The sequence below is a fragment of the Falco cherrug genome, chromosome 5, assembly GCF_023634085.1.
Source record: "Falco cherrug isolate bFalChe1 chromosome 5, bFalChe1.pri, whole genome shotgun sequence".
NCBI lineage: Eukaryota > Metazoa > Chordata > Aves > Falconiformes > Falconidae > Falco > Falco cherrug.
This window is the reverse complement of record NC_073701.1, coordinates 42,881,098-42,898,422: the sequence shown is the minus strand read 5'-3', so window position 1 is coordinate 42,898,422 and position 17,325 is coordinate 42,881,098. Positions and strand designations below refer to the sequence as shown.

Sequence of the window (17,325 nt, the reverse complement as noted above, 5' to 3'; positions counted from 1 at the left end):
GCTGTCAGTGATACAAGGCCATGGGTTCATCCTGCAGATCTTTCTGAGTTTTGGAGAAGTAATTGGATGATTGCAGCAACTTCAGATTCAAACTTCGAGTCTTCTATTTCTGGAGACAAGTAATAAAATGTACCCCCTTATGCTAAAAGTCTGAGTTGGCATAGTGTACATACATTAAGACAGAACATCCAGGCTGAATTTGTCCTCACTAATTAGGAAAATTCCTGGCCAAAAATATGGGTTTTGGAGCACAAAAAACACAGGTTATCCCAGTGATACCTCACCACATACTGTCACTGGTAGAGTCTTCATCTTACATATTTCCAGTCTTGGTAAGGACTTGCTAACACAGCCAATGGTCTGTGCATGGACAAGCACCCAAACAGCTGGTAGGTTCCGTTCTCCCTCTGAACCCACAGAGCAAGTAACAGAGCCCTCCTCTCTGACTGGCTTCAGAAAATATACTCTTTTAGGTGAAAAACATCCTACAGCCATTTGTTGACTCTCCAAGATCCATGGACAAATGTTGTTTTGCAAGATGATCAATCACTCAGGCAGGTCAGCTGGATGCCCAGCACCATTCAGAGTTGTGACCTGGCTCATTAACTGTACCATGTAGAAAAAGAGGCAGTATACCAAGGTCATGATCACTTGAAATATTGCTTATTTATCCAGATTAAACAAAAAACAATAATCAATTAGCCAGTTTTACTGGGTTTTAGTACCAAGGCACCACTTGGATCAAATAAGAAAGCAAGCAAGCAGTTACCAGTTTTTGTTTCTTTCATATTTAACCTTTAGAGAGAAATCTCTGAAAATGCCATTTGGACACTGACCTAGTCTGACTAATTTGGGCAGCTTGCTCTTGGGAGACAAACCGGTTTTCCTTCTTCCCCTCTATAATACACGTAGAAAAGCAGCTGCCTCATAATTTAGTCCACCATACTTCAGTGGGATACTGAACCTACTCACCTTGAATATAAGCCATAAGGCATTTCAAGTGTTAGTTTGGAGACTGCATTATCATTCTGCAGCCCAAAAACTACATAGGCAAAAAATTCAGGCAAACTAAAACTCAAAAAAAAAAAAAAAAAAAAAGAGAAAAGGTGTTGAGGGTGGGTGTGATGATGAAAATGCTGACGAGCCCTTGCATTCAGTGGCAGTAATTAGTTTTACCATAGTAAATTCCAGGCATATGGCATAGCAACTTTCACACCCTCTTATATGGTTTAAAATGGTTCTCACAAATGTTCGTCTCACTGTAACTGTGAAAAATCTCCTCTTTTCTCAAGAATAAAACTGCTCCAATATCTTGCCCTGACAACTGATGCTTAAAAAAATACCCCCCAAATCCAGTTAAGGCAATGATGTGTGTTTAATGCAAGAGAACAACAATTAGTGTATTTTTGACTGAAAAGCATTCAGTTAAGCTGCCAGAAATGTCAAAAGTTCCTCGCTACCCTGACACTTACGTAATTGTTCTGTGAACACCCACACGCCGGAATAGACCTACTCTACCAAAAATTGCAGGGCTGACTCACTGAGCGTTCCTCTATGTATCTCAAGACCTAACCATGTAGGATACATCATCCATAGCGTAATTCTAATGTGATTTCCCTGATTCAATAAAGTTACACTTCACTCAGGGAAAAAAAAAGGATAATCTGTATCTTTGGGATCCTGCCTACCCATCACGAAGGAAACAGCCAAAAATCGCAGTGCTGCAGAGAGTATCTGCTCTCCAAAAATCTGCCTGAGCCCCATACAAGGGCAGGGCTGGGATTAGATGTGGCTGTCCATGGTCTTCTGGATTCTCCTTGCTGAAACAAGATATCAAAGCAATAGTACCTACAACCTACTAAGTTTTGACCTCCATGCTGTGTAACGTTCACAGTTAATACAGCTGGCCGTGAGCCCTCTTATCTGCAGGACAGCATTCCCCTCCATGCAGCTCATCCTAACCTCGTGCCGAGACACTGACCTGGTGCAGACTGGAAAGGGAGCAGTGCACTGCTTAATCCTGGTCCTTGCTTCCTGCACACTGATGTCTTATTCCCATTCAAATTCCATTGTGATCCAGAACTGCTTAATTTCCCTGATCTGATGGGACTGCCACATGAAATCAAGCAGATTGGTACAAAATGGGGCTAGAAGCAAAATAACAAACCAACATTGTTATAACAACTACCAGAGAAAGTCTCTAAGAGCAGGGAGGCTCCAATGTATTACTAGAAAGCACGGGGGTGTAGCCATCTCTACAACAACCTCTTGTGAACACTTGGACAGAGATTTATGTGCACAGTTTAGCCAGAATAGAAAACGTTCTGAAAATGGTTCATACTTTACACTACAAAACTGCTCAGAGAAAGCAATAATTTAATATAATTTACCTTTGCAGTATGCTGGTGGCACCAATGTACCAAATGAGTCGAACTGTGACCATGAACGGTACTGTAATCATCATGCCATGGTGCTCTGGTATATCAAGTGGTAGTCTGCTGTTTGGATGGGACAGTTCTACCATTAAGTCCTCGTAAATTAAGCATACTAAAGCTAGGATAAACAACAGCAGTAATTCTCTTGTCAACACTTGCAGAGATTACACTTGTACAAACCCAGTCTTCAAGGGATGTTGTATACTGCAAAGCTCTTGAATACTGAATCAAAGATGAAGAAATAATTACCATACCCATTTGTGGCTATACCTTGAAATGTATGCCTTTCAGAAGGACTCTACACCTTAAACACATACTTTCCTAGCAACGTGCACAACTCAATACTGCCCCAGACATTTTTGTTACTGCTCAATGGTTAGGATATTATCCTTTCCCCATTTGTTCTATTTACACCAAATTCTTTCCACTGGTTTCCCTCTCCCACCAACCGAAGTCTCTCAAGCTTCCATATTGGAAGAAATTAATAGGCCGATCTGTGGGACTTCCGAGTTGTGGTGACCAATCCCTTGAGATCGCTGTAGTTTGGCAGCTTTCTTTTTACGTCCTTTTTTTGGGGGTGGTGTGTGTGTGAAATGTAGCAAATTAAACCAGAAAGGTAGGCCCTCGCACTGCAGGAGACGAAGGCTTACATCACATGCTGTCCCCTGGGAGCCAGCGATGCTGCTGGTGCTTCAAATTCAGCATGTGATTCGAGCCCTTTTTTTCCAGCGTAGGACACTTCAGCACCTAGATCAGGCTCCCAGTTCGGTGCTTCCCCCTCGATAAGCTTTTGCCAAACTGTGTTTGACAGCAGCAGGTCACCAGGGAACCTCCCAGACCCCATAACAAGGAAACTCTTGCCCCTGTCAATGCATTTACCCTACTCAGTACAGGTCCTGCCTGGCCCAGGAGAGGTCCCCATGTAGGAATTTTCATCTGTGAAAAGTAAAGCAGATGTGCTAAATGGGAGTTGCAGGTGCCAGGGCATATGTCTGTTCACGCCTCTCCCCCTGCGATATCCTGGAGCCAAACTGTGTGCTTGGCTCCATGAGGTCCCCAGGACACATTCCAGTGGCCATATAAAAACAGACAGCGGAAACCGAATTGTTCATGCCTGGGTTGGACTCCTAATTGCATCTCCTTGGAACCAGAATATATGATAGCTGCATGGCATTTCTTTTCCTGAATCTGCCTGTCCCAGAATAAAGATCTTTATCTTACATAATTTGCTGTCCCTGCTCTTCTCTCTGCACAGCTGATTCACCCTGCCCTGTGCAAACGAAGTCCTTGTTTACTCTTTTCACATCTAGAGCAAGCCTTCAATCACCCCAGGGGCAGGCTTTATTCCCATGGCCAGAACGAGACAGAGATTTGGGAGCAGGGGACCTCATAAACACAGAGGGAAATAAATCTTGAGCATTAGGAAGAGAGAGCTGCTTTCCACACTTGCTTGCTGCTGGCAGGTTTGCTTCCTCATAGGGATGAAAATCAGACACTGCTATTGAAGGAACTAGAGATAGCACTAATGCCTCCCCAGGTAAGCCCACATGTTAGTGCCTTGTAAGCCCTTCTAAGCACATCAAAATGGGCAGCACTAAAGAGATTATAGCATTTCCTCAGCAGCCTCATCTAGTGTGATGTATGTGCCCAGTATAGCATGATACAGGCTGTCCCTGAAGAGCCTGCAACAGCTGAGAGAAACACACCAGCACGCAAAACATAAGAACACACTTTGGACACTACTCAACTCTTTGGTATTGGCAAAGAAATAATATAAGGACCTTGTTGTCCCTGTACAAATAGCTTGATATTCCTGCACCATGGATCAGGACTTTTGAATAGGAGTTGGTATTTTCCTCAGCTAAGGTAACAGAACCATATGAATCTGGATTTCAAATAGTAAGCTAATTTATTAATTTAATTACTGCCACCAAATTTAAGGGCATATCAGTATTTTTATGCAATCACAGTCTCAGTACCACTTTTAAAATTTAGTCTGCTTCTCTTTTTTGCCTCTATTATGTAGTCCATTTTTTATTTGAAAGCTTTCAAATTAACATGCATTATAGGAAACATACGCACACACATAGCCTTCTGTTCTCTTCATGTCTACTATTTTTAAGACAGAGCTGCTCACCTGTACTATGTTTTTGTTGCCAGCAGAATGTAAACCACTGTGAAGGCATGCACAGGTCAGTGCCACCAAAACTGCCACTACCGATGGTAGTACCTGGTAGAAAAAAAAAAAAAAAAAGGCTGGGGTGGGAGGCAAGATTAAAGGGCTGGCCTGTGTGCTTGGCCAATACACTGTGAGCCTTGCTAAATGTGTGCCTTGCACTGCCCTCCTGCAAGCTTAATCTTTCCTCTAAGGAAGAAGAACCTTACAGCCATTAGCGATCTGCTGTCAAACAAAACTGCTCACCTTTGCACATCCTGAGGACCCATTTGGAGAACTCGCCTATGAGCTACATTCAGAACGGAACTTAGTTTATAGTACAAAAAGTCAAAAGAAAACAAAACCTCTTAAATAAATGCATGTCTGTAGTAGCTATTAAGTATTTCAAAGCATCATTCCTAAGTATTTGCTAATTACATTACTTTATTACAAAGCACAATTAAATATGTGCTTGAGGTCATCCAGCTATTTGCTGTTTCAAGGAAAGCACTTGAGTCAAAAGGATTTCCTAAATGGAGCCATTCGGTGTTTTATTTCTCCAACTTCAGGAATTATTTTAGATGTGAATAATTGGACATTGAATAATCAGCTAAATGTAATTTCCATAAATTGTTTGTGCTTTACATAAAACAAATAAAGTGCTTTACAAGGCACTTTCATTTTTCCTTTGAGGCTGCCTACACTAACCAGTTTTGCACCAAATGCACTGTACTTTATGGCCAGTTTGGTTTAGGATGATTTGTGTATTTCTATTTTCAAATAGATCATTCACACCAACCAACACAGACAGACCATTTATTCTCACTTTTACTGAAATTAAAAGCAACTGTGAGAGGGACTTACAGATAACCCTAGAGGTGAGAATCACCGCCTGTAAGGTAAGCACCTAAAAGTAAGGGCTGGTTACGCTACACACCATATAGAGGCAGTGAAAGGAACTGAGCAGTTCCAGAGTGCAGTTTACCCTCTCTGAAGACCCCCCCTGAAAGTGATTATTAAGAGAAATAACTAGCTAAAATGTGAACATCTAACTTCTGATATCTAAAGCCAAATGCCTGCCTAGCTGAACCACAGGCATCTACTGGTTCAGTCAAAGCTGACAGAAAGATCCTCAAAATTCATGCCTAAGTGTGACCTGTCATTGGCAAAATCTGTCTCCACTACATTTTCCAAGCTCTTGCATTTCCAGAGTTGAGTTGAGTAGGCATCTCAACAAAAATCTTGATGCCAGCACGTCTCATGCTGCCTTTTCCAGCAGGCAATCCCAAAGCATACTTCACTCACCCAACATTAAACAGTGCAGAGACAGAAGGTGTCTGCCACTTTCATTCAGGTCATCAGCGGGAGATGGAAAACGAAGGCTGGAGTCCCTGCTTTCGCAAATATTTATTGATGCAACATAGAAAAGGTCTGACTAAAGAAACAGAAAAACCTTTTGTATTTTAGGCCCCATCTTCTCATACAAAGACCGGATCCTATCGAATTCTGCTCCAAATTAAGTAGAAGAGAGGTGTGAACCTGTATCTTTAGAGGAAGAAAGCACTTCTGTAAGGAAAAAAACTTTCCCATCACTGATGTCTAGTGCAAGAAGAAACTTCATCAGTACATCAAGCTTCCTAAGGATGCCTCTGCATCACTGCTTCAGTATCCCAGGCTGTGAAGCATCTCACAGTGGCCCAGCTGGCCTGGTTTCAAGATGTCACAGATACCTGCCTTTTTGGTACTTCTCTCTCCCATTACACTATGTAGATAGCCTGTCTGCCTAATCCAGGGCCAGGGCTTCTATTACAGGGACAGACATGAAGGAATTGGGTAAAGCAACACTGAACTCTTATCTCCATCATTCATGTGAGGATCTTGCCCTCTGCATTTCTGGCCAAGACAAGCTCAGGTTATATGCACCCATGAAGATCTATTCGGGCCCCTACACATGCTAAGAATGAGCAAAAAGTTTATGCTCCAAACCCCAGCAAAATAACCTTTTTGTGATGAATAATTTTTGAACTGGGCTGAAGAAGTTTCATTTGCAGCCAGGGAAGTATAAAACCAAACCAAAACAAAGCAAACCCTATGAGAAATAAACATTTCAGGGTTCAAAATCTAACTTTGTCAGTGACTGGATGACTGAGAGGATCATGCTTTACAGGAATAGGCTCTTCTTACGGCCTACATATTATAAAAACTTCTAGAAGTTGAAGGGTAAGTGACTTCTGGTGAGGCTTGGGTTGTAGATCTGGTCTCTGACAAAGCATCAAATGGTAGTGTGCTTAACTGAACCTGCTCCTGCATCCCTCAGCAACTGGCAGGACAGCATGGTTCAGACTGAGAGAGGAAAAGTGAGCGCATACATACATGTAAACACAAAGATTATCAACGTGCCATGTAGTTTTCATTCTCCTTTAGAGTTCTTCAGCTGGTGTGGGACGAAGGAGGTACTACTACAAATTCAAAGAGTGTTTTTGTATTTTACTTGTTTAAATCTGCTGCAGTGCAAAATCTCCTGCCTGGCTCCCAGCTCGCCAAATGCCACCCTCAGACTGCTGCCATGCAATAAAGTGGCTATATCCATCATCATCACTACAAGCCTCTGCCCCCAGCTCCTCTTGAGAAATACACCTCTCTTGAGCATGCTTCGTCTAACATTTTATTGCCTTCATACACTTAATTTTAATGCTCATAACATATCAATCAGATCTGACAGTATTAATGATAAAAACCTATTTAAATACTACCATTATTTATTGTTGCATTACTACTAGGCAGGTATCTCAATAAGCTTGATAAACTGCTTGCATAATATGTAGCTTTCAGTTAAAATGCTGAATGACTAAGATTTTTATTTTAAACCACTGCCATAAAACGTCACTGAAAATGCCCTGAAGATGATAATCAGAACATATTTTCTTCCTAAAATATTTTAGTCATCAGGGAGGCAAGTTTACCTTATATGAATATAGAAGTGTTTGGTGGAAGTAATTTGGGGCTTGCTCTGTTTTCTATGAATCCTAACTCTGCAACGTGCTGATGGTTTTCTGTGCCTCTTCATTTTTAAAAACGTAATCAAAGTACAATGTAACCCAAAAGAACCATGTTAGCTAATAATAACATGGATTACAAGGAAAACATTGTATTTACCATTGTGTCAAACTTGCTGGGAATTGTCATGATATAGTGAAATTGCCCCTGTCTTTCACTTTCAGGTCACATTCTCTACAGTTTAATATGACTCCTGCTTGTTTTCTGAGTTGACCCTTTAGGTGACAATTGATCATTTGAGGATTTTTCTGGCTGTGGCTCCTGTTGGGATGAAGGTTGTCAGAGAAAACACAGCTTATTATTAGAATAAATGAGTAATAAGGAATATTTGAGATCATTGTAAGACAAGTATTGCGTTATACTGCACCTTAAGACATAACTACAACTGAGGTGGTTTGAGAATTTCTATTTCTGTTGCTCGTGCTTTGCAGAATTTCCATTTCTTGAGCCTGAAATCCATGGTTCGTAAGGTTGAAGTTCGGGTTATATTAGTTTGTAAAATTTGAACAAAAACTTGATCTGATACACTTGAGAAGAAGGGTAAAAAATAAACACGGTGGCAATTTTAAGGGGGGATGCGGGGTGTAGGGGGAAGTAGTACCTAAATTATGACCTCATTATTCATTTTACCAGGACTGTGCTATTTGTCATACTAACGCAGAGTGACCAACAGTGCCAGCCTCAAAGAATTTGCTGTCCTGCCTGACCCCTGACATGGGTGAAAACAGAAGACTTAAATAACACAGAGACAGGGAGGGAATTAAAACACACGAACAAATAAATAAAAGTTAAAGGCTCCTGCTCTGATCTGTCACTTCTCTGAACAGTTACACGCCATACCCTGAATACACAGAGCTGATCAGCAAGTGGAGCAGCTGGTAAGAACAGCCTGGGAACTCCCTAATGAGAGGGGGCAGGACCAGTGGGCACGGTGGACTGGACAATTTGCCTCCGCTGAGCGGTGGGACAAGGCATGTGGTGCGTTGCCCAGCCGGTGGCACATCAGCGTAGCCAAAGCCCGCCCTGCTTAGGGCTACTTCAGTCCCACTTTCAAGCCCTTGAAAAAGGTAGCAAGCAGGCATCCTCTCAAAATCCCTGCTGGGGAGGATGTCGTTCATGCCATCTGGGCGTCAGTCTTGCTTGAAACCGCAGCAACCGATGTGCCAACTTTAATTAACATCAGAGGTGTTTTCTGTGCAGAACACCCAGGACTGTCCACGCCACTGTTCCCAGGGCCAACGCTCTGCAGCCGCTCGCTACCGAAGGAACCGGGCTAAAACCAACGCGCCCCGAAACACGCAGCGGTGTGAACGAGATTAGCCTCTCCAGAACAATTTTACTCCCAAACAGATGTTGGCGACGGGATTAGCGTTTAGGCCAGCCAGGTTTCTGCCGATTTATTTTCGCTCCCGCAGTACGCTCACCAGCTTGCTACCCCGCACCTTGGAACACCGCTGCCCGGCTCAGCCCCCGGCCCGCCGGCGCCCCTCCGCCCGCTCCCCCGGCGCCGCGCTCCGCAGCCCCCGCCCCCCGGTGCGGGAGCGACCGCGGTGTCCTTCCGTCCGGCCGGGAAAGGCGCTGGACGGCGGCGGCGGGACCCCCCGCCGGCCGCCTGGCGGGAGGAGCCGGTGCGGCGGCCGGGCCCGCCTGCGGGAGGGCTGCCAGGGGCGGGGGGCCCCGCCGGGCCGGGCCGGGGCGCCCCCAGGGGTGGCTGCGAGCCCCGCGCTGGCGGCAGCCTCGCGCCCCAGCCCGGTGAGCCGTGCTCGGGGACTGCTGCCGGCAGGGGCCGGCCGCGCCGAGGCGGGCTCCTCTCCTCCCGGTCGCGTTTTGGGGCGGCCCGCCCGGGCTCTGGCTGTGTCCGCAGGCTGCTCCCGAGGCGGTGCCGGCTGCGCTGCCTGCAGCGAATAAAGCCGGGCCGCGTAGGCAGAGATTAGCTCGGGGTTTACCCTTCACCCGCGCAGAGATCAGCTGAGGACAGAGGCTGCCGCCTCCTTAAAAATGGGATTCCTAGAACGCCCTAATGAAAAGCCGGGCGGCGAGCAACGCTGGGGAATTAGCGGGGGTACGACGCAGCCGGGCCCCCGCGGGCGTCGGATGTAGGGAGAGGAAATGCGGAGGGAGAGGAAAGGTGCCTTTTGTTCCGCCGGTGGCGGCGGCCGTCCCGGGGCTGGCGCCGGTGCCAGCGCCCGCGGAGGGGAGGGGAGGGCGGCGCCGCGCCCCCTCACCTGCCCCCGCCGCCCCCGCCCGCCGCGCCGCGGCTGCCGCTTGTTTGCACTCGGCTTATCCGGAGCGGAAATTCCTTTCCGTTTTTGTGAATGACAAACTCATTAACGATTCATCAACACAACCTGTTCCAGCCGGCCCGTCGCCGCGGCAACAGCCCCTTCCGCGCGCCCCCATTGGCTGCGCCGGAGCATGTATCCATTGAGGCGTCCCGCGGTTGTACCCATTGAGGAGCCGGCGGGCTGCGCGGGGCCGCGGCCGCGGGGCGCGGGTGGCGGCGGGCGGGGAGCGGCGAGCGGCAGCGCCGCTGCCGCGGTGTTTCCGCGCTGAGCGGGGCAGCCCCGCTCGGCGGCACGTTAATTGGATTTCATTCACTCGCGGTGGAGGAAAAGCCTCAGGGCTCGGGCTGCTGCGGCGATTAGGCAGGTTCATTCAGGGATTCATTGACAAAAAAAAAAAAAAAAGGAGAGAGGAGACCGGGCAGGCTGGCTGCGCGCGCGTGGCGCGAGCAGGCACACGCGCGCGCGCGCACACACTCACTCACACTCGCACACGCACGCCGGGGCCGGGGCTGCTTCTCCCTCCCCGTGACTCCACCGCCGCCCGGCGTGGGGGAGGCGGCGCGGGGGGGCTGCGTGATTCATTTTCCTGGGGCGGAGGGAGATAAGTTGTGCGGAGTTGGAGGGGTGCAGCCCGCCGCCGCGCCAGCCGCATGCCTCTGTGAGAGAGAGGGGCGCTTCCAGAGCACGCTCCGCTCCCCCCGTCCTTCCTCATGCTAGATACGTTCAGACCCGTCCCTTTCGCGTCGGAAATGGCGATTAGTAAATCCGTGGCGTGGCTGAACGAGCAGCTGGAGATGGGCAACGACCGGCTGCTGCTGATGGACTGTCGGCCGCAGGAGTTGTACGAGTCGTCCCACATCGAGTCGGCCATCAACGTGGCCATCCCCGGCATCATGCTGCGGCGGCTGCAGAAGGGCAACCTGCCCCTGCGGTCCCTCGTCGCCAGCAGCGAGGAGGACCGGGAGCGCTTCGCCCGCCGGTGCGGCACCGACACGGTGGTGCTGTACGACGAGCACAGCCGCGACTGGAACGAGAACACGGGCGGCGAGTCCGTGCTGGGGCTGCTCCTCAAGCGCCTCAAAGACGAAGGCTGCAAGGCGTTTTATCTGGAAGGTGAGAAGGGCTGCCGGGGTTGGGGGAGAGGTCCCTGCCTGCCGGGGGGGCCGGAGCTGTGGCTGGCGGGGCGGCGAGCCCCGCGGCTCGGCGGTGCGGCTCTGTGCCCGGGGAAGGGGGGGGGTGGCGGGTGGTGGGGGTGTCTGCAGCGTCCCCCGGGCATTGCACGCTGACACTCGGGGAGGACAGCATCCTGGGCAGGGGGCTTTTCTCACGGCCCTCTCCGTCCGCAGCATCCCTGTCCTCGCTTTGTTTAAAGAGACCTCGAGGGCTGGGATCGCTGTAGCGGCGCGGGGAACACGGGGCTAATGTGGATCCCGGCGTGAGGCGGGGAGGGCAGGAGGCACTGCCGCCGAGGCATCTCTTCGGAGGTCCCCGCAGGGAGACGCGGCACAGAGCTTTAATCTTGACTGTGCTGAGCCCTCCGCCGCAGCGGGCGGATTTTACCTCCTTTAGGTTAGTCCGTCTGCATGAGAGTGCGATGTGACATTATTTTTTTTTTTTCTTTTTCCCGGGGCTCGAGGGGTGGGAAGCGGATGCCCCTTTGCAGACAGGGCTGTACCAGGGAAGTATGCCGGCTTGCCATCTTATATCAGGTTGCCTTCCCCCCGCCTCCCTCCTTTGCTTTTCTTCCCAGGTGGTTTCAGCAAGTTCCAGGCCGAGTTTGCCCTGCACTGCGAAACTAACCTAGACAGTTCGTGTAGCAGCAGCTCTCCTCCTTTGCCGGTCCTGGGCTTGGGAGGCCTCCGAATCAGTTCCGATTCCTCATCAGACATTGAATCTGACATTGACAGAGACCCCAACAGTGCCACGGACTCCGATGGCAGCCCTCTCTCCAACAACCAGCCTTCCTTCCCGGTGGAGATTTTACCCTACCTCTACTTAGGCTGTGCCAAGGACTCCACTAACCTGGACGTTTTAGAAGAGTTTGGCATTAAATACATCTTGAATGTTACCCCCAACCTGCCTAATCTCTTTGAAAACGCCGGCGAATTCAAGTACAAACAGATCCCAATCTCTGACCACTGGAGCCAAAATCTGTCTCAGTTCTTTCCTGAGGCCATCTCCTTTATAGGTGAGATTCGGGTATTTGCTAACAGCTGTATGTCAAGCGGCAGAACTCAGTTTCTGCCGCAGAATTCAGATTTCGGGCGGGCGAGCAGCGGCAGCAGATTTGCTGGCGGTCTCTGGGGCATGCCCCGCTCTCTGGTTTTAAAGCCGGCCTAAGTCGGGGGGCGGGGGGGCTGGTTGGGAGGTTATTGAGGAGCCCGGTGAATTGTAAGCGACGTTTGCAGGTTGCAAACGCCTGTCTGGGTTGGCTGGCTGGGGGATTCCTCCCCGAGCCGTTTGCTGGAGCTGGGGAGTGAGCGATGCGCGGGGTGGGGGATCTGTTTAAATCTTTTCCCGGCGGGGCAGGGAGGGGGGGGTAAATGAGCAGATGAGCCCCGTGTCGATGGCTTATTCGTTCTTTTCTTGGTGGTAGTGTTTGGTGTGCTTTTGGGTTTTTTTTTTTGTTGTTTTGTTTTTTTTTTTTTTTGCTTCTTGAGGCTACTGAAGAGCAGTATAATAAAAAGAAACTATCTGGGAAGCTAACTTTAGCTTTTAAATACAAGTTATTCATAGGCAGTATCCCTGGCAAATGTATAGTCAGAGCTTTAATTAAATCTCGTGGTAATAATGATATACCTCTCGGGCTCCGTGCCTCGGTTAGCCAGCCCTTAGACATTATCCGTCAGCTTTGGAAACGCGTCCCCTTGGGCTCAAGGAGTTCTGGTTAAAATCTGCACTCTCCTTCGTTTCGGGGAGGACTGAAATCGCCCCATCGGGGTGCGGTGGGGTCGGCATCACATTATCTGTTGGGAAGCTGTGCTGTAATCCAGTTGAGTGATACCGGTAATAGTGGAGAATGTAGGTAATCTGAGCCCAGCAGGAAGAAATGTGGGCTGGAAGCCACAAAGAAACTAATCTCCAGGCATTGTAATGCATTTCCTATTACAAAGGAACCCATTTTCAACCAATGTTGACATCCTGTTCCTCCTAATGGGCTGTCCCCTGTGACTTCCCTCATTCTTTTAAAATGCCTGAATACCTCCATTGTTAGCTGCACAACAGTTGGAGAATAATTTAATAGACCTTTGCAGTCTGCTGGTCTGTATAAAAGGCATTCAGTGACATATTGCAGGATTTCCATGCCGGGGCAAGGGGACTGGAAGAATTTAAGGCAAATCTCCAGGCGAAAGCGTGTCCTTTAAAACTGACTTTTAAACCAGTGTCATGCAGCATATCCTACTCCCTTTGTCTCGTTCTTAGTTTTCTCAGGTCTTGAACTCAGGTACATATATGTAGGGGGGTGGATTCTTCTCTTGTCCTGGTTTTAAGCTGGTGAAGTTAACTCTTGCATTGCACTGCTGGCCACTGGGATCAGAATCGTCCTTTCTTCCTGCTTTACACTAACCTCACTTGTGTTGAGAGATCAGTTACCAACCCCCAGTCTTACGTGTCCTTCTCTGCCTCTTTGTACAGATGAAGCACGGGGGAAGAACTGCGGTGTCCTGGTGCATTGCTTAGCAGGGATCAGCCGCTCGGTCACGGTGACAGTGGCCTACCTCATGCAGAAGCTCAACTTGTCTATGAACGATGCCTATGATATTGTAAAGATGAAGAAGTCCAACATTTCACCCAACTTCAACTTCATGGGTCAGCTGCTGGACTTCGAGCGGACTCTGGGGCTGAGTAGCCCCTGTGACAATCGAGTGCCGAACCAGCAGCTGTACTTCACCACCCCTTCCAACCAGAACGTCTTCCAGGTGGATTCCCTGCAGTCCACGTGAGCTCCCACCACCTCCCTTCTCCTGTCCATTTCATGGGATCACTCCTCAATGGTTTCTCTTTGGCAGTGATACAGAAAACGCAGCTTTCTCTTTTTCTGGCCTCTGCTACCAAAAAGCAGCTGCCAGGGCAGGCTAGGAAAGGTTACACAGTATGGAATCAGCTATTGCGAAGGGAGGGAACATGGTGAGCTCTCTGGGAAGGACCACAGTGACCAGGCGGCAGGTGGACAGCACACGCTCATCCCTGCTTGCACAGTGGCTTGGGTCCGAGGACTTGCAGGGGGGTAGGGGAAGGCTGGACAGGCTGAGCACGTGTTCTCTAGACTGGAACTGTCCTGCTTCCTTCTCTGCTTTCAGATCTGTGACACACATCTTTGTCTTCAGTGAAGACTGGTTATTTTTGTTTGATTGTTTGTTTTAATTTAGAGGAGCCAAAGAAAGATTTCAGCTTAGTGTATTTGGAGTACTTGTTTGCCGGGAGCTTGGTAGTATTCTACTTGATCAATGTAAATACTTAATCTTAAATTGATTTGCAATTTTTTTTGAATTCACATGTATTCAAGAAATCAATCCAAGGGACGCTTGTGTTTTTGTTCTCTTCATAAATTCTGCTTTATTTGTTTGGGGTTTTTTTGTTTTGTTTTTTAAATTGCAAAGAGTATATTTGCAGCATGCTTAATTTTATTGTTCAACTGAAGCAAGCTTTCCGTGAGGGAGAAATGGCAATGGTGAGAAGTTTGCAAATTATGTTTTGTGAGCAAGTACAGTCTTTTTTTTCATATATCTTTCTCTTCCTTGTGGTGATTTTTTTTTTCTCACTCTCTTGATGTAGTTTCCACATGATATATATATATATTTTTTAAATTAAATTAATTTTTTGCCTTATCTTTTGTAAATAGATCATCTGGGAGGAGGTTTGTCTTTGAATGCGAAAGATTTTTTGATCACTTTTTAAAACTTTCAGATGTGCTAAACAGTGCATTACCTCTGTACAAATTCTTCAGGGAGCTTCACCTCAAATGCAATATTTTGCGTCCTTTTTTTTTTTTTTTTGTATAAAACTGGAAGTATGTGCGAGCATTTGTACCTGTGTGTACGCACAGGGAACCTGCACATGGTTGCCAATAAGGGAGAGTCTAATTCACGGTGTAAAAGTTTTAAGATGGAATTTATTATAAGAATGTAAAACCTTAAATTATTAATAAATAAATAACTATTTTTGGCTATTGAGAACCTGGCTGGTTTATTCCCCCTTTCCCTTCTGTGTGGGTGTGGTTAATTGCACATACACATATGGTTATGTTTAAAAGTAATGATTGCTTTCAATAGTTTTTGTACAGCCCCTAAGACAATAAAGCTTTGATTTCCCCTTTGGTCCACTGGTGCCTAAATGAATAAACAGTGTATGTGCTGGATTCTTGTCTTGCTTTGGTGAAGGGAATGCTTTTGAAGGCCTTTAGGTTAATTGCAAAATATTCCAGCATCCCTCTGCTACCCCAGGGAAGCACCTGACCCTAGGGCATAAGGATTTTTTGTCCACTCTATTACAGGTGCCAGGAGATGGGTTCACACTCTCCTTATCTGTCTGGCAGGAATTCATTTTACAGAGATCCATCAGCATTCTGTAGCCTGTAATTTTTTTTTTTTCCTTTCCACTTGCTTTTCAGCCATGCTGCAGGTGAAGGCAGGGAGGAAAAGTTTCTATATATCCTTAGTCACCTCATTTCCTCTTTGGACCCTTCAAGTAGCCCTGTTTCTGTAGAAGGAAAAAGGGGGATTGCAAAACTTCCTGCTGCAACTTATTTTCATTAACATCCTTCCCGATGAGAAGTGGCCCAAGGTAGGGTGGTGCCAGAATGCGCGTGCAGTACCAGGCTGATGGGCTGATGTTGCAGCTGGGGCTGTCGGCTGGGGTTCTGCAGAACTCCTGGCAGCCAGAGCACGTTTCAAGTAATTTTAGAAACTGCAAGTGTGTGAAATGAAAAGCAAACAAAAACATGGGAAAAAAGTGAGTCAGTGTCTCATGCAGTAGTGGCCTAGATTGAGTGCATAAACTGTGAAAGTAGAAGTGGGTTGTAGTTAAACTTGGCTTGTGCTAATCCAGTTTTGAACGGTTTCCGCTCTTGGCATTCCCTGTGCTGCTCTGTTCAAAGTGGAGATTTGCAAGCAGCTCTAGCAATTTCCTGTCCAGCTGCAGCTCAAGTGACTCCCTTGGTTTTTTTCCTTTTTTTTTTTTTTTTTTTTTTATGTGGTCTGCAGATAATTTTAGCCAGTTTCCTCTTTGTGGATTATTAATCTGCTTTCCTTGTAGAACCTACGTAGCTGTGTCCCTACTGTTCTGCTGAAGTCAACAGATGGCCTCCCCGCCACTTCCTCTCATTTCGCTGTGGGTTTGTTGTCAGGCCACTTCTGAAATTAATAGTGTTTTCTGGCCGGCTGCCACAGGCCATTACCACAAAGGGGAAGTAACACATCTGAATAGCAGGAAGCCGGGCAGGGTCACAGCGTGAACTGAACCTGTTGAGCGCAATTGGGCCTCTCCTGTTCAGCAAGTGTAGGGCTCGTCCTCCCTCCCCCTTTTTTAATACGCCCTGCCCGGAGAAAGGGCTGGAGCCAAATGCCTCAGCTGTTTGCACCAGGCAAATATTTCCAGCTGAATGAATTGCAAATGTTAATTGTGACTGGGTGCCCGTCAAGGTGAGGAGGTAAAGAGCAGCATGCAGCCATGTAGCCTAGGGGAGGAGGGCCTTGGCTTTCTCTGTGAGCTGCTTTGAAAAGTTAGTGCTTACAAGGGCTTCCTGCTTCCTTCCTGCTTCACTGAATGACTAACACCAAGTGGGTATTTCTGCAATTCATCATTTTTCAGGACAAGCAAGCAAGACAAGCTTTGCTCACATAAACACACACATACGGCAAAGTCGGGCAAAAAACTTGTCCCAGATTTTTTCCTCAAAGCAAGGCCCAAACCAGGGCTGTTAGTCAGAAACCTTGGCTGAACTTGAACCAGCACTGGGGTGAGAACAACTTTGGTCACAGGCAAACCCAAACCGGAGCTGGAGCCAACCCAAAACCTGGTTTGACCTCTGATTTTGCTGGGGGTGCTCACGCTCACTCACATGCCGGCTCTTAATTACAAGTGGTTTGGAGGGAAAAGCAGCGAGAGCTCTTGCCAACAAAGTTCACACCCACCATACACACCCCCTGCCCCAGGCTCCTGGGTAACCCTGCCCCAGCATGGCGGAGGGAGCGGCTCATGCTACATGAGAACCTGCCAGCTTTTCTGAGCGGGCTCTGCTTGCTCCTGCAGCCTTTCTCTGTCCCTCCCACCCCTCCACCCCCCAGCACTTGTTTCAAAATAACTTGCTTCCTCTTTCTCCTCCCGCATTTCAGTCCTTGCTGTGATGGGGCAGAGGTCTCGGGCTTCTGGGGGGTTTGGCAGCTATTGCGGT

At 47.7% G+C, this 17,325-nt stretch overlaps 1 protein-coding gene across 1 annotated transcript; it reads left to right on the top strand.

The window, feature by feature from the left end:
• Nucleotides 1–10,025: 10,025 nt before the first annotated feature.
• On the top strand, nt 10,026–15,102 carry DUSP6 (dual specificity phosphatase 6). The gene is made up of 3 exons (XM_055712378.1): nt 10,026–11,045; nt 11,683–12,120; nt 13,569–15,102. Exons 1-3 carry the CDS (start codon nt 10,643–10,645, stop codon nt 13,874–13,876), a joined length of 1,149 nt encoding a protein of 382 aa, XP_055568353.1. The 5' UTR covers nt 10,026–10,642; the 3' UTR covers nt 13,877–15,102.
• The last annotated feature ends 2,223 nt before the right edge of the window (nt 15,103–17,325 follow it).